The 26,708-nt window shown below is 39.3% G+C and overlaps 1 protein-coding gene, 1 long non-coding RNA gene and 1 pseudogene across 3 annotated transcripts; 2 read left to right on the top strand and 1 right to left on the bottom strand.

Annotated features, from left to right (window-relative positions):
* Nucleotides 1-7,224: 7,224 nt before the first annotated feature.
* LOC131248616 (uncharacterized) lies at nucleotides 7,225-12,101 on the bottom strand. Its single transcript, XR_009172325.1, has 4 exons — nucleotides 11,981-12,101; nucleotides 11,102-11,585; nucleotides 7,869-8,030; nucleotides 7,225-7,786 (listed from the first exon to the last, which is right to left on the bottom strand). It is a non-coding gene; the product is annotated as an uncharacterized LOC131248616 (long non-coding RNA).
* An 808-nt stretch (nucleotides 12,102-12,909) lies between these two features.
* Nucleotides 12,910-15,950, top strand: LOC131247170 (probable protein phosphatase 2C 33; annotated as a pseudogene).
* A 3,504-nt stretch (nucleotides 15,951-19,454) lies between these two features.
* On the top strand, nucleotides 19,455-26,483 carry LOC131248525 (structural maintenance of chromosomes protein 4-like). Of its 2 annotated transcripts, XM_058248870.1 has the most exons (4): nucleotides 19,462-19,611; nucleotides 25,823-25,938; nucleotides 26,098-26,274; nucleotides 26,382-26,483. In XM_058248870.1, the coding sequence occupies exons 1-4, from the start codon at nucleotides 19,605-19,607 to the stop codon at nucleotides 26,454-26,456; spliced, it is 375 nt and encodes a 124-aa protein (XP_058104853.1). In that variant the 5' UTR covers nucleotides 19,462-19,604; the 3' UTR covers nucleotides 26,457-26,483. The 2 variants fall into 2 exon arrangements, 1 of the variants encoding a protein (XP_058104853.1); XR_009172305.1 differs by lacking the exon at nucleotides 25,823-25,938 and having other exon boundaries at nucleotides 19,455-19,611.
* The last annotated feature ends 225 nt before the right edge of the window (nucleotides 26,484-26,708 follow it).

The following is a 26,708-nucleotide window of genomic DNA, read 5'->3' as shown; positions in this document are numbered from 1 at the left end:
AGGTTGATGTAGTGTGTCGGTGGGGCCAGCCCACGAACGCGTCTGAGATTCGCAGCTTCCTTGGTCTAGCGGGATATTACCGACGGTTTATCGAGGGTTTCTCCCATATTGCAGCACCGCTGACCCAGTTAACGCGGAAGGGTGTCGAGTTTGTCTGGAGTGACGCTTGCGAGAAGGCATTTAAGGAGTTAAAGGACCGCCTCACGTCCGCTCCCGTTCTCACTCTTCCTGATGGGAGTGAGGGTTTCGTTGTTTTCATTGATGACTCCAGAGTTGGCTTGGGTACTGTACTGATGCAGCACGGGAAGCCAGTGGCGTATGCCTCGCGCCAGCTCAAGGTCCATGAGCTGAACTACCCCACTCATGATTTGGAGCTTGCAATAGTTGTCTTCACACTAAAGGTGTGGAGGCATTATCTATATGGGGTCAGGTTCGAGCTCTTCTCGGATCATAAGAGCTTGAAGTATCTATTTTCGCAGTCCAAGTTAAACCTGCGATAGAGGCGATGGATGGAGTTGTTGAAAGATTATGATTTCGACCTTCAGTACCACCCGGGCAAGGCAAACGTGGTGGCAGACGCGCTCAGCCGCCAGCCACGAGACCTGGTGGCACAGATGATGGTGCATGAGTGGCAGATGTTCGAGGATGTATCAGAGTTTGACTTTGAGTTCGGTCTGCAGTCTTCCATTATTCAGCTTTTTAGCTTGTCGATTCAACCCTCCTTAATGGCCAGGGTGATCGAGGCTCAGTAAACGGATGAGTCACTTCAGGAGTACTGAGCAGAGGCCGCATCCTTGGAGCAGTCAGACTGGCAGATTGGTTTCGATGGTGGATTACACTTCAGAGGCCGATTGTGTGTCCCGGATGTTTCAGAGTTGCATCAGGATCTGATGACCGAGGCACACCAATCGAGACTTACTATCCACCCAGGCTCCACGAAGATGTATCGTGATATGAGGAGGTAGTACTTCTGACAGGGGATGAAGCGCCAGATTGCGAGTTTTGTGGCCGAGTGTGACACATGCCAGTGTGTCAAGGCCGATCATCATAGACCCCCTGATCCCTTGCAGCCGTTGAGCGTTCTAGAGTGGAAGTGGGAGCATGTATCAATGGACTTCATCGCAGGTTTACCGAGGACTCAGCGCGGTCACGATACCATCTGGGTTATCGTCGATCATCTGACGAAGTCGGCTTATTTCATTCCAGTACGTGCTTCCTGGTCTATGGATCGGTTAGCGAGGATATTCATTGAGGAGATTGTGAGACTGCACGACGTCCCAATTGCAATCGTTTCAGACCGAGACTCCAGGTTTACGTCTCAGTTTTGGAGGAGTTTTCAACCGGCATTAGGGGTCACTTTACATATCAGCACCGCTTATCATCCGCAAACGGATGGGCAGACCGAAAGGGTCAACCATATCCTTGAGGATATGCTCAGGGTTTATGTGATCGACTTTGTGGGGAATTGAGATGAGCATATGTACCTCGTCGAGTTCATGTACAACAACAGCTATCAGGCGGAGGCACTTTATGACAGACCGTGCAGATCTCCTAGTTGTTGGAGCGATGTTGGAGAGCGTCGTCTCTTAGGTCCCAAGCTTGTGCAGCAGACGTCAGAGGTTATTGATGTTATCAGGCAAAGGATGCGTATAGCTCAGAGCCGGCAGAAGAGTTTTGCTGATCGTCGGCGTCGACCCCTTGAGTTCATAGTCGAGGACATGGTGTATCTCAAGGTCTCGCCTATGAAAGGCGTGGTTTACTTTGGTGTGAAGGGCAAGCTCGCCCCGAGATTCATTGGACCTTTTGAGATTACCAAACGCATAGGCGTTGTGGCCTATAGGCTTGCCTTACCTCCTAAGTTTTCTGCGATCCATGATGTGTTCCATGTTTCTATGTTGCGGAAGTGTGGGTCGGACACTATGCCCGTGATTGATTGGTAGCCACTTGAGGTCCGTAAGGATGCTTCTTATATTGAGCAGCCGATTCGTATTCTTGATCGAAAGGAGCAGGTCCTCAAGACCAAGGTCATTCCCTTAGTAAATGTGCAATGGGGTCATCATTCGGAGGCCGAGGCGTCTTGGGAACGTAAGGCCGAGATTAGAGAGCGTTATCCCCATTTGTTTGATGACTGATTGCTTGTATTGCTTCTCTTAAGATTGATGACTGATATATGTATGATGTGTTATGCATTTTGCTGTTCTGATTTTGTCAATTTCGAGGACAAAATTTCTTTGTTGGTGGGGAGGGTTGTGAGACCCGACCCGAGTTCTCATGTGTGCATGTGTGTATGTGAGTATGCATTTCATTCATTTTGTTCCCACGGTCCTACCGGTCAAATTTCGGCAACTCACGACCTTTGGGTAGCGTTTGTAGTCATCCTTGAGTCTGGTCACATTGACCTGACTTGGATCGGCCTATGTTATCTCATTCGTATCGTCGTTGCGGTTCCAACGACACGTCTTGTGCGTTCATCCGACTTATAGATCAAAAGTTGTGAGCATTTCATCATGTGGCCCACTTTTTGTACAAAAGCATATGGACCACTCTCAGGCACAAGTTCCCATGCACTCTACCCACACACACTACAATTCCCATGGAATAAACACTACCCATCCTAAACATTACCCACACCTAACCTACCCTAGTAAGCATTGTCTCCATCACCATAGGTCATGATTTCTTTCTCTAACCAATGAGGGAGAGCAATGATGACTCTCCTACAACCTTCCCTTCCTCTCTCTCCTCCTTCATTCTCTCATTTTCCTCTTCCATGGTGAAATTTTCAGCCCTCTCTCTCCCAATTTCCAGCAACTTCCCCTTCCTTTCTTCCTCCATCTAGCCACCACAAACTCATCTTAACCATTGAACCTTTAAGCCTGGAGCTTGGAGTACTTAGTGTTGGTGGTAGCTTGAAGATTCAAGGTGGGTGTTTTCCACAAATGCTAACTTCCCTTCCCTCTCTTATTTCTTTTGTTTCTTCATGTAGGGAACAAGTGGGACCCGCCAACCCATGATGGGCATCCCATCTAACCCTTTGGATGTGCCTATTGGCCATCCATCATGCATGTGTTAATCCATGATGGGGCCATTCTCCATGGACCCCATCATGATGTGTTTCATGATCTCAGTCCCCCTAAGGTCATCTAGACCTTTATTTTATGGTGGGGATGGCATCCCCACCTCAGATTTTTACTATGGAGGACCATGCATGCATAAATCCATATATAAGCAATTGTATGGTTGAATCTTCTTTGTACATAAGGGGTTTTTAGTGGCGAAACCCCTCCTGAATGACCGATCTCCTTAAATAGTTGTTGGTCATGGGGGCCCACCTGATGTGTAAGGCACATCCAACCGTCCATCCTTGTTGGGACGTCTATATGTCCCATTTTCTGGACATGTGGAGATCCACCTTGCTATCCATTCACACATGCAAGGTTTGGATCATTTGAGAGTATGTCCCAGATGTGTGTGGCCCATCTAGGTGGCCGCATCTTGATGTGCATGAAGATTATTTTGCTGGAACTTTAATGGTGGACTGCACTAGGCAACTATATACCTTGCTGTCCAGATTTTTTTTTAAGGGTCATGTTGCTAATTGTTTCAGCCCATATGTTGCCTTGTTTTGAAGAAGATAAGGGTGGGTTACTGGTATGAGGACCCCACCTTAATACATACTGAAAACCTATCCCATGCAGCCCTTTTTGGGACGTCCAGGGCTGGGCCTAAGGGCCTGGATGGTCCAACATATGGGACCGTCTAACCATGTTGGTGGAAGAGGGAAAGACCCTAGTGTGATCTGATTTTGGGAAGGTGGCCAACTGATGTGGACCCTACCTTGTTGTACAGTAATGGAGGCACCCTTCCCTCCATTTTTCCCTTGATTTGATGAGCATAGGCCCACTCCTTGGGTGATCCAAAAGGGGACATCAATCTTTAATTATTCTGCAACATTGCTCTCCATAAATTGTATGAATTATTAAAAATACTTTCACTGCTCCAAAAAGTGTAAAATTTTGTATAGAGGTGGCCCACCTATGACAGGAGCCACCTACAAAATCTTGGGGCCAATGGACACCTGTACACACCATGGTGGTGGCTGGACAGGCCTACTATAATATGGTGTCCAGATCAGTCCGATTTTTAAGACAGATTGATTTATTTAAATGAATTAAAACATTTACAGATGTCTAAAATTATAAAATTTTACAGAAGTGTGGTAAACTCAGTTTAGGATCCACATACAAAATTTTAGAGCCAATGGAGCCCTGTGCACACTGTGGCGAGGGCCAGACTGGCCTGCCACGTTGGGACGTCCAGGTTTGTCCGATTTTCTGAACAAACTGTTTTGTTTAAATAAATTAAAATACTTAGGAAAATTCAAAAATCTTGAAATTTTATGAAGGTGTGGCCCACATATGGAAGCATAATCTCACAAAATTTCAGACCCAACGGACATTTGAGCTGGCCGTGGTGTGGGTGAGAGTGGCCCACTAGGCAGGGACACCCAGGCTGGAGCGTCCAGCCTTGGTTGGCCCTCTAGCCTACCTTGTGGGCCCACCTAGATGTGTTGTATATCCCACCACATTATGAAGATCTTAGAGGGAATAATTTATACCTTTAGTTCCTTAAATGCTGGGCTTAATAAATGCACTTTTGAGGCCCACCACAGTTGAATTTAATTGGGTCCATGAATGTAGCTAGTTGTTGAACTCTTTAGGCACAATTGGACTGGAACTTTTCAGATAGGCCCATTGAACTCTTGGGTCATTTTTACCATACTATTGTGTTGGGTTAGTGGGCCGGATTACACAAGTAGATGGGCCCTTGGTTGCCCACCAAATCAACTTTAATACTTGGGCCGGGTTGTAGGCCCAACTTACTTGACTAAGAGCATGACATTTGCCCATGTGGTTTGAGCAATGGACTGCCCACTAGGCCACCACAATATATGGGATTAGTGGCCTTTATGTTGGGCCCTAACCTTTCCCCTATTGGCCCATAGTGGTATATATGGGTTGGGCTATGTGTGTTTCCCTTGGACCCATGTTTTGGATAGGCCTTGGGCCGCCTTTCTAAAGCCCAACGTGAGTGTTTGTGGTATGATCATGGCTACCCATTTCGTATTTCTGATGTTGCGTGGGCCTTGGGCCTTGATCCATGATCAATTAGAGATGGGATACCTTTTGGGGACCAATTGTGGTTGGATATCCACATTGGTGGCCCTAAGGTAGGTCAATGAGCTTCTATGGGTAGTTAAAGGCCCACCATAGACCCTTGATAGGCCCGTTTCATCTATTTAGGCTCATACCACTGTTCTCCTTAGTCTCGTGGGCTACCCCAGGTATATGGGCCCCCACTAGAGGTTATATTCTTTATGAGGAATTGGTTAAGTACCTAGACCCTTCATAGTTAGGTAGAGAGTTCATCTTCACCTCATTAGCACCCCTATTCATCTTCATGGTCCACTCCCATGTGCATCATATGCATGCTTGGTTGAGGTATGATTGACCATGGTTGTGCCATTGTGTAGGACATGTTGGTATCTCCCTGAGAGATGGATACTTGGGACTGATGCATGGGTGATTGTGTGATTCATGTATTTGGCATTGCATAGCTTATGGATATCCGCCCTTACTTCATCAAGGCCTTGCTTTCACAGGGGTATTCGTGGATGGCTGTATGTGTGGACACCGAAAATATTAGTTGAGCATACCAAGTGCATAGGATGCCTATGGGTGAAATTTCCAAAACTTCCATAGTACCAAGGATCTGCTCCAACGTCGTGACCTGGTGGAATACATGAGTGCATGAGGGCCTTATACCGTTAGGCCGCGACTCCCACTGTCATGTAGTCGGTTGGATAGGTGTGTGGCCTTACCTGCCTGGTGTGAGGAGGCATTGCTAGGCTGAGTCTGACTAACTCGTAAATGGGTCCGCTACCTTCAGGCCTTATTGGTGATTGGCTGTCTACAAGCGGGTAGTGAGGTCTCTTACGCTCGTTTGACTGTGCGGGGTTTGCAGAGTGGCAGTCATTCAGCAGTGTAATGGACCCCAGTGATTTCCTTATGATTGGAAACGTACTTGACATATGGTTTGGATATGAGCACTGACATTACTTGCATCGCATTAGCATTGGCTGTACAAGCCCCTTCATGCATTGCCTTGGTATGGCGTCCAGTACTCTTTGCATCATATTCATGGTAAGCCTGGGTAAGGCTAGTGATATTCTCTTTGACCATGCTTCTCTCCTTGTATCTCCTACTACTCTTTTGTGCACCACTATCACACACCACACCACCCTCTAAGCTTCTATAAGCTTATGCACGATTGATGCGTGCAGGAGATTCTAGGTAGGCGTCGTAGCAACAGAGCGTGGAGTAGAGCTGAGCATTTGAGGACTCTAGTGTTGCCGCCCTTTCTCTTTTTTCCTTTTTATCTCATGTATTTCCTTTTGGACCTGATGGATGATTGTAAAAGTTCAAATTCTTAGTGGATTTTATGATGTGTGCCCTCTGTTATTCTCAGGAATACTTGTTGTGATCTTAGGTATGCTTGTATTGGAATGATTATACTATTATGGAAATCCTCCTTGTAAGATCTCAGGATTGTAACCTGCCTCATGAGCCGAGAATGGGGTACTACGGAGGCTGTTGCGGCCAGAACCGGCTATCGGGCTACTTGTGAGTCCGGTTACCGAGTCTGGGGCGTAACAACGAATGAACCTATTACCGGTATAACACGAAATTCCAAGCAAACATTTTGAAGGGCGCTACCTGATGAATGGCCTAGACAACATACCTATGCCACATTGGCATCTGTGTATACCACTGAAAAACACTCAATCCTATTCATGAGAATATTGTTCAACATTTCTCACTCTTAAAACTTACCTTAGCAATAGTCTTGAGAAAGAAGATGGCATGCCATACAGTCATATCATGGCAAAATTACATGCACATCAACAAATTGACATGAAAAACCTAAATGTAAAACCAATACATGACATCAAAATAAGTGCAATGACACAAAGGAAATGTGTACAATTATGGACTAGAGAGTGTAATGCACCTGCTAGGCATTTAATAAGGTAAAACAATCAACATAAGAACTACAAAACATAGATTGATCAAGGAACTGTTTGACCCATACACGTGCTTCCTGAATCCTTATAAAATTCCCACTAGCCTTTGCCCTTGCTAATTTTCCCATCTAGACCTTATTAAGACCTTTGTATTCATACCTTCTATCTTGGAAACTGAAATTACAAAGAACAGTAAATACCATTTAGTTTGGAAGAAGTATCCAGACATACCATGTGAAGCCATAAACATGCCCACTAGTGAATTGAAATACCAGAAAGCAACAAGCTGGCATTTGACTAGTCAGTATTTATTTCTCAAACTAGCTATGAAAGCCATTTAGAGGAACCCCTTCTAGAATGAATTTTTTAAAGCCTGACAAAGAATAAGATAAGTATGACAAGGCAGGAATGTTTTAAAAACAAATGCCAAGGACCCTGCAAACTAGTAACCTGACCAATGTTGGTGAAAAGCACAAGAAAAAATGAAGAGGACAAACGTCAACTTATTTAAGATCATTTAACTTACAACAAATTTCCATATCATTTCAAGTTCATCAGGTGTTCTTTTAGAAAGCTTCTCTTCATAATACATTTTTTCCAACCTGATTCTCAGTAGGATTTGGAAGTATGGTAATTGTGACAGATTTCCTCTGTGAACTTTTGCAGCCCACAAACTTCTTTAATCTCATGGTATAGACAGTCCTAGAACAACAATCGGAATCAGAAACATATAAAATTGAAAATGTAAAGATGAATAGATGATTGAATATATTGAGAGAGCTACCTGATTCTTGGGGTTTTTCGCAAGTTCATACATAGCCCATTTTGTTGTTACCAGAGTAGTATCTGATGTTTCAATGATTGCTTCCCAGACCAACATGGTCAGTTGTTCTTCTATTAGCATTTTCCCTTCCGGCAGTAAGAATTCAAGACAACAGTCTATTTTCTGTTTGAGAGTGCAATTAGAATGCAAGAATTCAGTGGTTGATTTCTGTCATTGTTAAAGAGGACTGCCCTTTTACCCCACCAAATGGTGACCAGAGCATTCATCTAGTGGGTCCCTTGCTGGATGGCTTACATGAAAAAAGAAAAAAGAAAAAAAAATCCCACTGATCAGAGATCCTCGTTGTTGATAAATGGGTTGAAATCTGGACCATTTCTCTAACCTTTGCAAGAATTTTGATGTATGCCACATTAAATGAAGGAAGACTAAGGATTTGATAGCTAGGATCTTCCAAATCTAGAGAGTGGGGGGGGGAGGGGGGTTGCAGGCATGGTCATGACAGGGGCTTCCAGATGAATTTCTTGGATAAACCAACCATGGATCCCACATGTACAAACTCGGTGTGCAACAGGGAAGCTCTCTATTTGTCACCAATAGAGAGTTCATCTCTACAAATACGCAACTTCCAAAAGTAAAAATAAAAAATCTACACTTAAATCCCAACCTCAGCCCTAATCGGACTCTGACCCCACACTTAAGTTCCTAAAATCAGGCCAAGCCTAAACCTTTAGCAAGCCTGACAACAGCATTTGTATGCAGACCCTTTTTCCTAAATTGATGAAATGGATTAACTACCTCCTACTAATAGATTCACACTCATCCTTTCCACTTTTGGCTATGTATCAATCAGTTATAATGGGTGTTAGTTACAACTCTCTTCATGGAATTCTTTAGTAAAGGGAAAAGGATGCAACGAGTCGTGTCATGTGGGAGGCATTTGCCAATATTAACCGATGAAATAAATCAAGAAGATAGGTAAAGGATTATTCAAAAATAATAATTAAGAAATGTAAACTACAAAAGATTTACATTGTGGGAGAGAAAATGATTTTCCGAGTCAATCATCTCCAACATACATTGCCTCTCCAAGGGAGTTGACATCTTAATGAATCTGATTTTTTAAAAAAATAAAAATTTACTCGTGAATATGTACTTAGCTAAATGATGACGTGAACTGGCCTTTGTTTACTTAGGAATATGTATTTAACTACATATCACATGTGATTGTGATCCTCAAGTCTCTATGCCTTCGTAAAGTATTGACACTTCCATTGTTCTATGAACAGCTACTTTCCCAGCATGGGCATATATTCCAAAGCGTTGGCTACATTAATTACGGATTACTTATTACCCTAGCAGGTAAGCTTGAATTTCTTTAGTTACTTTGTATGTTTCTAGCACAACTCTTCTGTTCTTGTAGCCTTTTTAGAAAGGCATTTCAAATGGCACGTTGTTCTCGAGTGAATCATCTACATTGCTTATGTTGAACTGGTGAACTTTTTTTTCCATTTTATAACTACGCCATCGTTCTAGGATGTATGTGGGTGTTTGTGGTTCCAAAGGTCATTGATAATAATAATAATAATAATAATAATTTTTTAAGGAAAGAAAAAGTAAAAAGTAAAAAGTTAATAGATGTGCTAGTGTCAAAATATAGGTGAGCTAAGAAAGGTATGTTCTTATCTCAACCATGCTCTGCCTTGGATACTTATCCTATATTTCGCATAGATTGTTAATTATTTATTGGATCATCTGAGTTTGTATTTGACAAAGGTCTCCTTTTAGATCAGTCTTGTATTTTCTTATCTCAACCATGCTCCATCAGACCAGTGTTGAATCCAAGCCCTCAAAATAAAGTAAACGTTTCTTCTTTTTTTTTTTTGGCCATAAAATGAGGAAATGTTAGTTAAATACAAACGTCTCCGCAGATGAGTGCACCATATATTTAAAAGAAAACAATTAATTATTATTATTATTTTATTTTAGGGAAGTCTCATACATTCAAAATAGCATTTGGATGGTAATTTAAATGCACCCAACATGAATGATATCTACCCTAACAACGATAGGAAACCAATCATGTATTTAAGTTCATGTCCCTTAATCTCAATGAGCACATCCTTACAAGACCAATTAGAATATCCATCTTTTGTGGGCGTCACTGACCACACATCCGCAATCTTCCTAATTTTGGGAGCTATCTTTTGTTGAAATTGGAGTTCATTTTGTTAAACACACACTCACACCCCACACACGCCCACACACTCACACCATAGTGGAATTTCATTACAATTGGTACTTGAACCCATAACCTCATGTTGAAACTCTTGTGAGTTCATTCATTACTCCTATTTTAGGAAGGAAACAATAACAAATTTTGGGAGAATGCAGAGCTGCCACAGGCGGGCAACATAAATCAGGTTTCCTAGAAATGAGGCCAAAAGGCAAACTTGCAAGCATGAAAAGAACCATGAATCAGATAATTGTAAGACCAAAGGTGAAGAATTCTTGCAGAAATGGCCAATCGATATTGCTATAGTTAATTATTCATGTGATGGCTAGAAGATCTTAAATTGTTGAATGCTCCAAACTAAAAAATTAAAAAAATTAAAAAATAAAAATAAAAATAAAAATAAACAAACTCTAATCATTCAAGAGTAAAAGCACAGTTTTCACAACAAGGGCACTGGGGGATAATAATCTCAAAATTGATAGACAAATTCCTACAAATAGCTCATTTCCTAAGCTAATTTTATTCCTTGTGTTATCTAAAGTTGTAGTCATCTAACCTTTTTCTCTTATCCAATCTTTGATTGGTTCATCATTCAATGTACCTATGTCTAGAATTGCCTTTAACACCCCTGACTTCCACTATGTGAGCTGAAATTTAAGTTGATTCATATTTCTGTATACTTCCAGCAATAGGACTTGGATGCTGCCATCTTTCCTATTCTAAAAAACATCCATAATCACATGGGTCCCAAAGCCCTTTGCAATTATTTAGTAATAGAGACTCGGATATCTGACAACACAAACTGGTTTTAGAGTAGCAAGATGGAAAAGGGCATTTTTCATTTTTTGAATAAACAAATGTAAAGAAAACATAGCAAAAGTCAAAGTAGATGTTCTAAAAAAATGTGATGCTTCGAAATAAACAAATAGATGCTTTTGTAAATGAAATGGTTCCACATCAAGCCAGCTTCAGTAATTTGTAAGAAATGTTGACAACTCACTGCTTTTTAAGAGCGACATAAGAATTCAATTCTTTAATCTGTAAAAAATGAGAAAGTATTCTCAAGTTCAATACATAACAATGAATATGGACAAAAAGCTTATTAGAGTTTCAAACAAACACCGAGAAGTTGCAATTGCTTATAAAGAGTAAAGATCTTTAAGGAGTGAACAACACCATTGATTGTTTTTTCTCACTACGCATTTCGTTGGTGTCTGGAGTATTTCTACTCTCCTCTTCCTTAACTTCTCCGTCAAACTCTTTGATAAGCTTGAGAAACAATAACCCAATGACAAGTATGGAAAGGTTCTTTCATCTAGGGGATGAAATTTTCCACATCTAGTTCATCTAATAAACTAGTATCATGCATGAAAATGGAATTTTCCACCAACCTCTTACATTCCCGCATCTTTCCTGTAAGTTCTTCCAACTGCCGGCTCTGCCTATTTGAGTCTTTAATCTTCTCCAGTTTCTGTAATCGATTTCTACAAGAAAACATATTGCATATCCTTAAACAAAATGATGAAACCCCATTAACCTTGAGTGCCCTAGCCCATGCCATTGCAAAGCAACTCTGTGTCTTAAGAAATAAACATTTCCAGGCACCAAATGCACATCAATAGGTCGACAGAGTAACCTTGTGTCATAAGAAGTAAACACTTCCAGGCACTAAATAAACAGATAAGCATAATTTCTTTATTCACATTCGATTGAATTTGGGACCCAAATGTATTGCTGAAAATTTGTTTCAGATCTAGAATTTAGAAAAGTCAGGTTTAAAAACCCAAACGTAATTCTGAAAATTCAGGAACATTTGAAAATCCAATAAATGGAGAAACAGAAAATCGATTCTGAGATGAAATTACAGAGAGAGATTTACCGTTCTCTGAGATGGAAATGAGGAAATCAAAAGTGCAGGCCTGAACCGAAAACTGATCTCTCCATCTTCCATGGTCGAGTTTAGGATTCCTACTAAACGTATGGGGAAATAAGAAAACAACCAACACACACGCATAGAGAGATCACTACCAAAAGAATGAGCAAAGGCTGGGGACTACGTAGGTTTTTCGCTACGGATTTAATCCGTAGCTATATTACTACGGATTTAATATGTAGCTAAAACCTACTTAATCCGGAGCTAAAACATACCTCCCCCATTGGACTTTATTAGATACTGATGATGCTTAAGGAGCTCCATGGGGCCCATTGCAATATATTTGTTTTATCTAATCCGTCCATCAATTTTAAAATATTATTTCGGTACAAGAGCCCAAAAAGTAGAAAGATCAAAAGTTTAAGTGGGCCACACCATAAGAAATAATGAAAAATATATTTATATCGTTAATATATGGTGTGCTCCATATACATCTTCATTCTGACTCATTTTTTAGATAAACCCTAAAAAGGAGCCGTGAAAATGAATGGATGGAGTGGATAGATAAAATACACAATGGTGGGCCCCACAAGTTCGAAACTAAACCAAGATGGTGATGTCCGTCACCCCTAAAACTTAATACTACCTGCGCTCCTCTCCCGCGCACACCCAAATTCCCAAAACCAAAACCCCCCCGCTCTCTCTCTCTCTCTCTCTCTCTCTCTCTCTCTCTCTCTCCCTCTCTCACACTCACCCTCTCCCTTTCCCTCGCCCTCTCGCGATCTCTCGCACTCCCTCATCCTCTCTCTGTCACTCAGTCCCATTTCCCTCTCTCTGTTTCCCAACCTCTCTGTCTCTCTCGCTAGGGTTTTTAAAACCTCATGTCACTGCAAACTCACCATTGATGTGAGCACATTCCGTGCTAGGGTTTTTGAAACCCCTTTCATCCAACCCTGGTCACTGCCCCGACTCATCCACCAGTCGCAGCCCCTGTGACCTCAGCCTTCGTCCGTAGCTACCACCCCTGTTCGTGTTTGCGGCAATTCTGCACATGGGATCGTAGAAACTCACAATTTCTACATTTGATTGAAAATCGAAGCAAGGAGAAACGTGATTTGAGAGAGAGAGAGAGAGAGTCTTTACCGAATGAGAAGATTGAGAAGCCACTGGTCAGGTACGGACATGCCGCTCTTGCGAAGAAAGGGGAAGACTATTTCCTGCTAAAACTGGATTGTCAGAGGATTCCTGGGAACCCTATGGCATCATTTTCTGTGTTTGCGGTAATCTCGTCACTTCTCTCTGTTACTCATATAATCCAGAGTACTCTTGTATATGAGGAAAAACACAATGCTTAAGTTGGATCAGGGACTTTTCTGTTTGTTAAAAATTGGACATGCCTTTCAGTGATCCAGCTGGTTCATCTGGTGGTAGTCACCATGAAAGGTTGATGTGGCAAAGAATTGTAGTTTTTCTTGTGATGGTCCTCGATGAGATGGGACTTGTGATATTTCAACTTCAGATGCATGTACAATCTTAGCTGTGCAATAATTTTCCTGGACATGGGCAGTTGCAAAGAAAATATAGCCAATGTCACAATGCAATGGCAAGATGTACTCCAACCGGATGGCTGGGACTCTTTGATGGAAGAGATTTTTGGTCCATTGCCCATCCTCAGGTGAGTGATCTGGATCACTAGAAGATGAACCTCACTTGTACGAATTTCTAGAGTGAATGAAAATGCTAGTATTTTGGCTGGCCACTGTACACTAGCCCCATATATATACCCTTCAGTTCTTTAAACTTGGAATTGGTTGGCAGATCTTTGATGGGCACAATGGCATATCTGCTACTGTATTCTCAAAAGAGAATTTGTTGAATCATGTTATGAGCACGATTCTTTAAGGAATTGATAGGGAAGAGTGGCTTCAAGCCCTTCCTCGAGCACTAGTTGCTGGTTTCGTGAAAACTGACATAGACTTTCAGCGAAAAGGCACGTGTGGAATACATACTCCTTTTATGCTTCTTTATTCTTCCTTGCATCTTATGCTGTTTTGTGTTATTGGTATCAATGTTCATAACAGGGGAGACTTCTGGGACTACAGTTACCTTTGTTGTGGTTGATGGATTGACTGTGACAGTTGCATCAGTTGGGGATTCTCCATGCATTTTGGATACTCAGGGTGGTGTGGTTTCTCTGCTGACGGTTGATCACAGGCTTGAAGAGAATGCTGAAGAGAGAGAACGTGTGACTGCAAGTGGGGGTGAAGTGGGTAGGCCCAATGTTTGTGGGGGTACCGAGGTAGTGCATCTGTTGAACTATTTAATATTCCTAGCTGAAATGTTACTTAGTTGGAAAGTGATCCTTCATATATCTTGTAGTTTGTTCTTTTAAGGAGTCTTCAATTTCTTATGTGACACACTGGTGGGCCCCCTAAGGTGCTGGCCTGGTGGGTTATGCCTTTCTAGATCGATTGGTGATACTGATGTGGGTGAGTTCATTGTCCCGATACCACATGTTAAGCAAGTGAAGGTGAGTTCGCATTGAGTGTTTCACATTTGCCTTCTAATGCTTGTGATTTTGATCTTCATGAGTCACAATGGTTTTGCCCTTTTGCCCTTTTGACCTGTTTATTTTGATGTTTAGCTTTCAAATTCCGGGGGGAGGCTGATAATTGCTTCTAATGGCATATAAGATGCCTTATCATCCGAGACGGTTGCACAATCTTGCCGTGGATTACCTGCAGAGCTTGCTGCGAAGATGGTTGTTAAGGAAGCTCTAAGGTCAAGCGGCTTAAAAGATGATACAACCTGCGTAGTTGTTGACGTCATTCCTCCTGACTATTCCATTTTACCATCATCACCAAAAAAGAAGCAAAATGTGCTAAGTTCACTTATATTTGGGAAAAAGTTAAGTAATTCTGTGAATAAACCGGCGAACAAGCTTTCTTCTGTTGGGGCTGTTGAGGAACTATTTGAAGAGGGCTCTGCAATGCTTGCAGAAAGGTATGACTTCATAACCTATCCTATTATGACGTTGTGGCAAATATGAATGTAAGTTATGACATAATGGTGTTGAGTGTTGCTTCTACCATCCCCTTTTTGCATAAAATTGCCCTTCAAACCATGACACATTTATACCAACAAAGGTGGTTTGTGATATGTGGCACTTTTGCTGTAATCTCGTTTGTTAAACTTTAGGATTTCATATTTATGTTTAAATAGTTTTGTTGCATCAAATTCTATCATTCTTCCATTAGATCTTTGAAAACCAATCACTTACGGCCACTTTTTTAGGAAATCAGTACCAAGAAAATGATAGGCACCACCATGGTGATGACCTTCTCCAAAATTAGGAAGAGAAGCTCACTAGGTGGGCTGGTGTGCACGTTGATTCATACTGTAGGTTGTTCCATTGCCTGATGAGTGGACCGACCTGAATTTTGTGCCAGGTAAATCTCCAGCGACCTTCCATTTTCATTGTACTGATGTGCTACAAAAGTGGCATGTTGAAAGGAAGGGTGTTATAGTAACCACAAGTTGTGGTACCTTGCCTGTAGGTGTTCAGTTCCAAATATTTAACCAGCTATAACTCTCAATTATTAAATGTTATTATTTATTATGGTTTAAAACATTACAAATTGGTTTGGTGTAATATAAGTGTTACTTGACATTATGAGTGACTTGGGGGCATGCGTCCTTTTTTTCGAGGCTATTAAATTTTGTTTACCTTCATGAACTCAGCTCTGGATACCTTTGAAATAGAAATTTTGGAATTTTGGAATGGACCCTCTTGAGGAGTTGTGTGTTTTGGAGGATGTCTACACCTAGTGGCAAGTTTTCTATGATGAAGTTTCTTCCATGCCTCATCTTTGGGGGGTGGCTGTGGGGGGAATCAAAGGGGGACGCCAGATTTTGATAGCTTGGTTGGATGATTAGCTTTTTGTAGGAGTGTTCCCTAGGCTTTAATCATGTAACTCTTCCTGAAGAGAACCTAATCTAAGATTACTAACCGGCTAACTGCATGGTGGGGAGAAACACAGTCTGGAATATCAAGTTTAGAAGAATCTTAATGAAATAATAGGGAGTATCATATTCATCTTATAGAAATGCCCAACGAACTCCTCATGATTGGATTAGAGGACAAAGGTTTGTGAACATGATTCCACTGGCTTCTTTTGCTGCTTGCTCTTTCTTCTCCCCAATGTCTGGTTGGGGAGAGTTTGAAATCTTCATGCAGACTGCAATGGTGGATAAAAATTTGAATCTAGGATCATCTTATCCATACAAAGGTTAAGTATTCCTACCAGATGTAGTATGTGTAAAAGGGAAGCAGAATCAGTTCATCACCTCTTTATTCATTTGCCCATAGCTACTAAAAATTGGTGTCACTTCCTAAAGCTTTTTAATATGAATTGGGTCTTCTAAGACCCTTGGTGGAGTGATAGCTACTTGAGGGAGAGGCCTTTCCAAGAGGTCTCTATTTCGTGGAAGATGCTTCAGGTGGCAATATGTTGGGGATGTGGGTGATTCTTGATCTAGCAGCAAGTCCTATCGAAACTGAGATGATCCATTAGGGCTAACACAGATAGTTGAGGGGGAGATTGCCACAGTAAAGCCTGGTGCCATTAATGGGCTTCGTTATAGAGTTCCTGAGATCTCAATGTTTCTATATTTGTTCTTCCTTTCCTCATTGAATTAGAGCAGCTAATGGATCCTATTCCAAAGTGGTAAAGGATCTTAACAGCTTAGCTTTTTGCTGCCCTATGTTCTTCATGTCTCAACCTTCCTATCAAATTTATTTATTTTTCTCAGTACTTTAACAAAACAATTAAATTGTTCTATCACCTCTTTTTACATTTTGTGGTCTAGGATTTGAAGATCAAGAAGAGAATTGGGGATGGACATGAGGCTAGAGGATTATATTTGTTGGATGTAGACCGGTTATTTTCTACTCATGTGGCTGAGTATGGGTTGAACAATCCAAATTATATGCATCATTTGCTTGCTCGATTAGGATACATTTCGGTTCGTATGTTCTCTTGCTTTTTTTTTTTCTAATAATCTTAGCACCATTGTTTCCTTTGATCGTGAAGCTTGCCTTGCCTATTATCTAAACACGCTTGTTTTGCTCATCTTGTTGCTAAAAATAAATCAATTCCTCAATTTGCATTGATCCATTCTAATGTGTGGGGAGGGTCTGCTACCGGATTTTTCTCTATTCAGATTTGTATACAACCACCACCATATTCACCATGGCCACCTCTACCAGAACCTTTATAATTTACATGGCCATGATTGCATTTGAAATGGGTCCCACCTGCTTCAACGGTTCTTGGTAATTGACGCATTTGCTTTATATTTTGTAGTGGTTTGTTTATCGGAACCTTGTATTTACACTGGAAAGGTATGTAGTTGTAAGCATACTAGCTACTGACAAATCTCATTCTCCAAAATTTCTTAAATTTACAAATTTCTCATGAGAATTTTAGGTTTCACTTAAGGGCCTGTTTTAATTTGTGAAAAGCATGGGAAAGAAATAGTCTTTCTCAGAAAACTTCATTTCCAAGACACTTGAGGAAAAGAAAGCATAGTTTTTTTTTTCTTTTCTTTTTAACACACTCACTCACACCTCACAATGTCATCCTGCTATCATTTATTTGGGTTTGTTGATTGCTATAATGGTGGAGGTCTTACTGAGGGAAAGTCTCGGTGTTGTTGGTTGTCCAATGTTGTTGGATTTCCTCTTTTTCGTAGCTGCAGGGGCTTCTCTTTGTGGTTGGAGATTATTGTATTTTCTGTTTTACTGGTTTTACTTTTTATTGCATAGGCTAATGCTATGAGTTGTAGGTTTCATAGGTCAAGGGTGACCCCTTTTTTTCATTTTGGAGCCTACTAAAGTGTTTGTACACCTTTTTTTTTTTTAACAAAGTTACAGGTAGTGTGCTCCCACCTTTATGCAAAAAATAAAAAATAAAAATAAAAATAAAAATGGAAGATTTAAGTTATGGAAAGAGTGGAAGAACTCAAGGAAATTGAAGTGTAAGGTAAGAAGTGAGGTTTGCAATGAAAACATGATTGCATTTACAGGTACATGTGCCAATATAGTTGGGAGATTTTCGATAGGTGGGCCACATTGTTTTGAACTTTTGGCCAAAAATCAGGTTGTTTAACTCCTAGGTAGGCCATAATATGCCAAAAAGAAGAAGAAAAGAATTGGCATAAAAAAAGAAGTCATCTGTGGATAAAGTGTAAGGAGTACTTTATTTCTTGTGCCACAAAAATCCTGTGGATAAAGTGTAATACCGATAAGGGTAGAGTGAGGGTTTTAACAACAAATCTTGACTTTGATTTTTCTAGACATGTACTTGTGAGTTTGATTTATCTGGCATTTAAAGTAGCTGCTGATTATTTTAATATCTAGAATTCTGTTTGTTAAGAACGCCATAACTGTGATATAGTTGTTTGTTTATTTATTTATTATTTCAAGATGTTTAACTGGGAGGTCATGAGATTGATTTTCCATGTGGTGTGGGTGTGAGTGTGAGTTTGTGTTTAAAAATAAAAAAATAAAAAATCATCCTTCATTCCAATTGGATTATTTTGAATACATTTTGCTGGAGATGGACAAATATCTTTCATGTTAAAATCATCCATGCAAGTTGTTGGCTTTGACTCGGGTTCTCTTCTAGAAAGATAAGTGCAAAATAAGCTTCATTAACTCCTTTGCCTATGAACTTTTGGTAGTGGACACAATTTCATGCCCATGTATAAATATGTTGGAATATATCTACATGCTACATGAAAGGAAGAACCTCTCTCTACATATATCTAATCTCTTATAAAATCTACCTCTCATTTGTAGGGATATGAAGATATCAAGTGAAGATGAATGCCAGAGCTTGTGCTGAGGCTATAATGCCAGAGCTGCAAACATTTATCCCAACATCCAATTAAGGTTGGTTTCTCAATTTTTTTATTTTTTGTTTTTGTTTTTGTTTTTGTTTCAGGCAAGCATTCGGCATTCCATGCTAGGCATCACTTTAGGTGGTCCCCACATTGTAAGGATTTTATTAGACTGTTGGCATGCAACTGGATGATTAATAGCATGACTTGGTTGTAACTTGGAACCAAATCTTATGGTAGATGCAAATCTGACCATATATGCACCTTCGGCCCACTTTGAACCATCTTGATAGTTTTGGAAGAAGTGGGCATCACACACATGTCGAAGGAAATGAATATAAAGAACTTTAAATTAAGAGTAATGCGACATTCAAAATTGTTCTTGCTGAATTTTCTTTATACCATGTAGAAAATGAAGAAATGATCACTCTTTAGATTTGGATGTTGAAATGCTTCATATTCTAGTTGATATAAACATCAATTTCTTTAGGATTAGACCTGTCTCTATCTTCCTCCAATGGTTCAACTGCTTTATGAAACTTAGTTAATAGAGCAGGATTAGAAGGTAGCATTCACAATAGTTATCATTGTGATTACAGTTATTCATTATGTGACAGGTTTTCAGGTGAGATGAACGAGTTTCAAAACAAAACAGTCTGCGGTTTTGAGAAGCGATTCCCAGGATGTATGTGTGTTTCAGGGGCCATTTGCACCTTGGAAGCATACAATGGAAGGTAAGGAAAACCCTCGAGTTCCCTTCTTTGAATAATGAAAAAGTATTTGTGTTGAATCCCATGCATTGGCAATATTAGGCATGCTCATGAGCAGGACATGCATAATTCCGTAAAAATTGATAGAGCAGACCCGGATGTGTGTTGGAGCTATCCGAATGTTGAGCGGGGGTCCCTGAAAGGTGGGAACCGTTGTTATGACCATGATGAAGCTGTCCATTTCCTATGGACAGCATTGGAGTGGCCTGGCCATTTGGACAGGCCGTGTTTATGTATTTGCTTGAAATTAATGGAGCAGACCCGGATGTACATCGGAACTATCCAGATGAGCGGGGGTCCTTGGAAGGTGGGAACCACTGTTATGACCATGATGAAGCTGTCCATTTCTTATGGACAGCATTAGAGGGGCCTGACCATTTGGACAGGTCGTGTTTATGTATTTGTTCGAAATTAATGGAGCAAACCCGTTGGAGCTATCTGGATGAGTGGGGGTCCTTAGAAAGTGGGAACAGCAGTTATGACCAAGATGAAGCTGACCATTTCCTATGGACAGCATTGGAGGGGCCTGGCCATTTGGACAGGGCGTGTTTGTGTCTGTATTTGCAGGTACCACACCCTTAACCTAAACCACACCCTAAACCTATAACCTAAACCTATTCTCAATTCCCTAAAGCTATAACCTATAACCTTAACCTAAAACCTTACCTAAACCTTAACCTATAACCCAAACCTAAACCTATAACCTATAACCCAAAACCTAAATCGAAACCTAAACCCGATCCCAAACCCAAACCCAATTTCCTAAACCTAAACCTTAACCTATACTTATAACTTAACCTAAACCGATTCTCAATTCCCTAAACCTATACCTATAACCTAAACCTAGACCTTAACCTAAACATAAACCTATACTTATAACCTATAACCTAGACCTAAACCTTAACCTTAATCTAAGCCTATTCTTAAATCCTAAAACCTATACCTATAACCTATAACCTATAACATAAACCTATAACATTAACCTAAATCTAAAACTAAAATCTAACTGTATTCTCAAATCCCTAAACCTAAACCTATACATAATCCTAAACTCAACTCCCTAACCTAAGCCTAAACTTGAAAATCCAAACCTAAACCCGAACTCGAACCCAAACCCAATTTCCTAAACCTAAACCTTAATCAATTCTCAATTCCCAAAAACTATAACCTATAACATATAACCTATAACCTAAACCTAAACCTAACCTAAACTTATAACTTAACCCTAAACCTAAACCTATAACCTTAACCTAAACCAAAATCTATAACCTAAACCTTAATATATAACCTATAACCTATAACTTATAACCTAAACTTATAACCTACAACCTAACATTAACCTATAACCTAAACCTAAAACCTAAATGTATTCTCAAATCCCTAAACCTAAACCTGCACCTAATCCTAATCTCAACTCCCTAACCTAAACCTAAACCTAAACTTGAAAACCCAAACCTAAATCCAATCTCGAACCCAAACCCGATTTCCTAAACCTAAACCAAAACCTATAACCTAAACCTTAACCTATAACCTATAACCTAAACTTATAACCTATAACCTAACCTTAACCTAAACCTAAACCTAAACCTAAACTTGAAAACCCAAACTTAAACCCGATCTCGAACCTGAACCCGATTTCCTAAACCTAAACCTAAAACTATAACCTAAGACCTAAACCTAAAACCTAAATGTATTCTCAAATCCCTAAACCTAAACCTACACCTAATCCTAATCTCAACTCCCTAACCTAAACCTAAACGTGAAAACCCAAACCTAAAACCTAAACTTAAACCCGATCCCGAACCCGAACCCGATTTTCTAAACCTAAACCTTAACCTATAACCTAAAACCTAAACCTAAACCTAAAACCTAAATGTATTCTCAAATCCCTAAACCTAAACCTACACCTAATCCTAATCTCAACTCCCTAACCTAAACCTAAACCTAAACTTGAAAACCCAAACTTAAACCCATTCCCGAACCTGAACCCGATTTCCTAAACCTAAACATTAACTTAATCTCAATTCCCTAAAGCTATAACCTATAACCTATAACCTAAACCTATAACCTTAACCTAAACCTAAAACCTAAATGTATTCTCAAATCCTTAAACCTAAACCTATACCTAATCCTAATCTCAACTCCTTAACATAAACCTAAACTTGAAAACCCAAACATAAACCCAATCCCGAACCGGAACCCGATTTCCTAAACTTAAACCTTAACCTATTCTCAATTCTGTAAAGCTATAACCTATAACCTATAGCCTAAACCTAAACCTAAACCTATATCCTTAGCCTAAAACTAAAACCTAAACCTAAACCTAAAACCTAAATGTATTCTCAAATCCCTAAACCTAAACATAAACCTAAACCTATAACCTAGAACATTAACATAAACTTATAACCTAAACCTATTACCTACAACCTTAGCCTAAACCTATACTTATAACCCAAACCTATTCTCAAATCCCAAAACCTATAACCTAAAGCTAAACCTTAACCTATAACCTAAACCTTAACCTATAACCTATAACCTATAACCTAAACCTATAACCTATAACCTAACATTAACCTAAACGTATATATAACCTAAAGCCAAAACCTAAACCTAAAACCTAAATGTATTCTTAAATCCTTAAACCTAAACCTACACCTAATCTTAATCTCAACTCCCTAACCTAAACATAAACCTAAACTTGAAAACCCAAACCTAAACCTGATCCCGAACCCGAACCCGATTTTCTAAACCTAAACCAAAACCTATAACCTAAACCTTAACCTATAACCTATACTTATAACCAATAACCTAACCTTAACCTAAACCTAAACCTAAACCTAAACTTGAAAACCCAAACCTAAACCCGATCCCGAACCCGAACCCGATTTCCTAAACCTAAACCTAAAACTATAACCTAAGACCTAAACCTAAACCTAAAACTAAAACATAGATGTATTCTCAAATTCCTAAGCCTAAACCTACACCTAATCCTAATCTCAACTCCCTAACCTAAACCTAAACTTGAAAATCCAAACCTAAACCCGATCCCGAACCCGAACCCAATTTCCTAAACCTAAACCTTAACCTATAACCTAAAACCTAAACCTAAACCTAAAACCTAAATGTATTCTCAAATCCCTAAACCTAAACCTACACCTAATCCTAATCTCAACTTCCTAACCTAAACCTAAACCTAAACTTGAAAACCCAAACTTAAACCCATTCCCGAACCTGAACCCGATTTCCTAAACCTAAACATTAACTTAATCTCAATTCCCTAAAGCTATAACCTATAACCTATAACCTAAACCTATAACCTTAACCTAAACCTAAAACCTAAATGTATTCTCAAATCCTTAAACCTAAACCTACACCTAATCCTAATCTCAACTCTTTAACCTAAACCTTCCAAACCTAAACCCGATCCCTAACCGGAACCCGATTTCCTAAACTTAAACCTTAACCTATTCTCAATTCCCTAAAGCTATAATCTATAACCTATAACCTAAACCTAAACCTAAACCTATAACCTAAACCTACATCCTTAGCCTAAAACTAAAACCTAAACCTAAACCTAAAACCTAAATGTATTCTCAAATCCCTAAACCTAAACATAAACCTAAACCTATAACCTAGAACATTAACATAAACTTATAACCTAAACCTATTACCTACAACATTAGCCTAAACCTATACTTATAACCTAAACCTATTCTCAAATCCCAAAACCTATAACCTAAACCTAAACCTATAACCTAAAGCTAAACCTTAACCTATAACCTATAACCTATAACCTATAACCTAAACCTATAACCTATAACCTAACATTAACCTAAATGTATATATAACCTAAAACCTAAACCTAAACCTAAAACCTAAATGTATTCTCAAATCCTTAAACCTAAACCTACACCTAATCCTAATCTCAACTCCCTAACCTAAACATAAACCTAAACTTGAAAACCCAAACCTAAACCTGATCCCGAACCCGAACCCGATTTCCTAAATCTAAACCAAAACTTATAACCTAAACCTTAACCTATAACCTATAACCTATACTTATAACCAATAACCTACCCTTAACCTAAACCTAAACCTAAACCTAAACTTGAAAACCCAAACCTAAACCCGATCCCGAACCCGAACCCGATTTCCTAAACCTAAACCTAAAACTATAACCTAAGACCTAAACCAAAACCTAAAACCTAGATGTATTCTCAAATTCCTAAGCTTAAACATACACCTAATCCTAATCTCAACTCCCTAACCTAAACCTAAACTTGAAAACACAAACCTAAACCTAATCCCGAACCCAATCCCAATTTCCTAAAACCTAAACCTTAACCTATAACCTAAAACCTAAATGTATTGTCAAATCCCTAAACCAAAACCTACACCTAATCCTAATCTCAACTCCCTAACCTAAACCTAAACCTAAACTTGAAAACCTAAACCTAAACCCAATTCCGAACCTGAACCCGATTTCCTAAACCTAAACCTTAACCTATTCTCAATTCCCTAAAGCTATAGCCTATAACCTAAACCTAAACCTAACCTAAACCTATAACCTTAACCTAAACCTAAAACCTAAATGTATTCTCAAATCCTTAAACCTAAACCTACACCTAATCCTAATCTCAACTCCCTAATCTAAACCTAAACCTAAACTTGAAAACCCAAACCTAAACCCGATCCCAAACCCGAACCCGATTTCCTAAACCTAAACCAAAACCTATAACCTAAACCTTAACCTATAGCCTATAACCTATACTTATAACCTATAACCTAACCTTAACCTAAACCTAAACCAAAACCTAAACTTGAAAACCCAAACCTAAACCCGATCCCGAACCCGAACCCGATTTCCTAAACCTAAACCTAAAACTATAACCTAAGACCTAAACCTAAACCTAAAACCTAAATGTATTCTCAAATCCCTAAACCTAAACCTACACCTAATCCTAATCTCAACTCCCTAACCTAAACCTAAACTTGAAAACCCAAACCTAAACCCAATCCTGAACCCGAACCCGATTTCCTAAACCTAAACCTTAACCTATAACCTAAAACCTAAACCTAAACCTAAAACCTAAATGTATTCTCAAATCCCTAAACCTAAACCTACACCTAATCCTAATCTCAACTCCCTAACCTAAACCTAAGCCTAAACTTGAAAACCCAAACTTAAACCCAATCCCGAACCTGAACCCAATTTCCTAAACCTAAACCTTAACCTATTCTCAATTCCCTAAAGCTATAACTTATAACCTATAACATATAACCTAAACCTAAACCTAACCTAAACCTCTAACCTAAACCTAAAACCTAAACCTAAACCTAAAACCTAAATGTATTCTCAAATCCTTAAACCTAAACCTACACCTAATCCTAATCTCAACTCCTTAACCTAAACCTAAACTTGAAAACCCAATCCTAAACCCGATCCCGAACCTGAACCCGATTTCCTAAACTTAAACATTAACCTATTCTCAATTCCCTAAAGCTATAACCTATTACCTATAACCTAAACCTAAACCTATACCTATAACCAAAACCTAAAAGCTAAACCTAAACCTAAACCTAAACCTATAACCTACAACATTAACATAAACTTATAACCTAAACCTATAACCTACAACATTAACCTAAACCTATACTTATAACATAAACCTATTCTCAAATCCCAAAACCCAAAACCTAAAGCTAAACCTATAACCTAAAGCTAAACCTTAACCTATAACCTAAACCTAAACCTTAACCTATAACCTATAACCTATAACCTAAACCTATAACCTATAACCTAAACTCAATTCCCTAAACCTTAACCTATAACCTAACCTACACCTAAACCTATAACCTACACTTATAAACTAAACCTAAACCTAAACCTATAACCTTAACCTAAATGTAAAACCTAAACCTAAACCTAAAACGTAAATGTATTCTCAAATCCCTAAACCTAAACCTAAACCTATAACTTAAACCTATAACCTACAACATTAACATAAACTTATAACCTAAACCTACAACCTAAACCTATTCTGAAATCCCAAAACCTATAAACTATCTAGAACTCGAGGCATTGCCACTAATCACTAGCATGTCCTACTTGTAATTAAAAAGTAAATGGAGATTTTCTTTTCATGATGGTCAGCTCTGCTTGCACATTTTTCAGGTCATAGATACTCGTGGTCAGTATCTGTTCCACTTGGGAAGTGGGTACTTGTGGCTACCGATGGTCCTCCTTGCGGAAATCGTCCAGACGTTTATTTTGGCCCTACAAACCATATGGTGAGACCATTTCTTTTGTGTCAATTTCATTTCTCTTTGAGTTTTTATTAATTCATTAAGAATAAAAAAGAAAATGGTTATACATGATGCATTTCTTTCACTTTGTCTTTCTTTCCCCCAATGGTCACTCCGATTTATGAATGCCATGACTATTTGTAGGATGATGGAATATACGAAGCTGTTGCAGGAAGTGACTTTGTCATTACTAGAGTTGCATTTCGAGACAACTCTTCAAATGTCTACATAAATGACTGTGGAAGTAATTTTACAGAGGTCACTAAGAAATTGAAAGGAAAGGGAGTGGACTTGGACAACAATCGATTTTTGATTCTTCAGGTAGGTGATGGGCTGATGGCTGAAAAAGGCCTATTTACTTGTGAAAAAAAAATATCATACCATCAAAATATATCTTCTTTTTCAATTCTTTATCATTGAAATTTCAGGGTAAAGTCGAGCAAATTGCTCTAATGAAGCCAAAGATTTGTATTTTCAGCATTATTATAATTGTAATTGATTGAATGAAGGATTGTAATTGATTGTAATGGAATGAATGAATGATTATCCAGGTGGTAATTGAATGAACAAATGATTATATATTTTTTTAATGTACAAAATAGCTACGGATATTGACCGTAGCCGTTAATCTGACAACTGTAGCCATTATTGAATTTGGCACATTGCTACAAACTTTTAGCTACAAATAATATCCGTAGCTGTTTATGTTATCGCTACAGATATAATTGCTATGGATTATATCTATAGTTGTTGTA

Source organism: Magnolia sinica, chromosome 1, assembly GCF_029962835.1.
Source record: "Magnolia sinica isolate HGM2019 chromosome 1, MsV1, whole genome shotgun sequence".
Classification (NCBI taxonomy): domain Eukaryota; kingdom Viridiplantae; phylum Streptophyta; class Magnoliopsida; order Magnoliales; family Magnoliaceae; genus Magnolia; species Magnolia sinica.
This window is presented reverse-complemented; position numbering and strand designations above follow the sequence as displayed.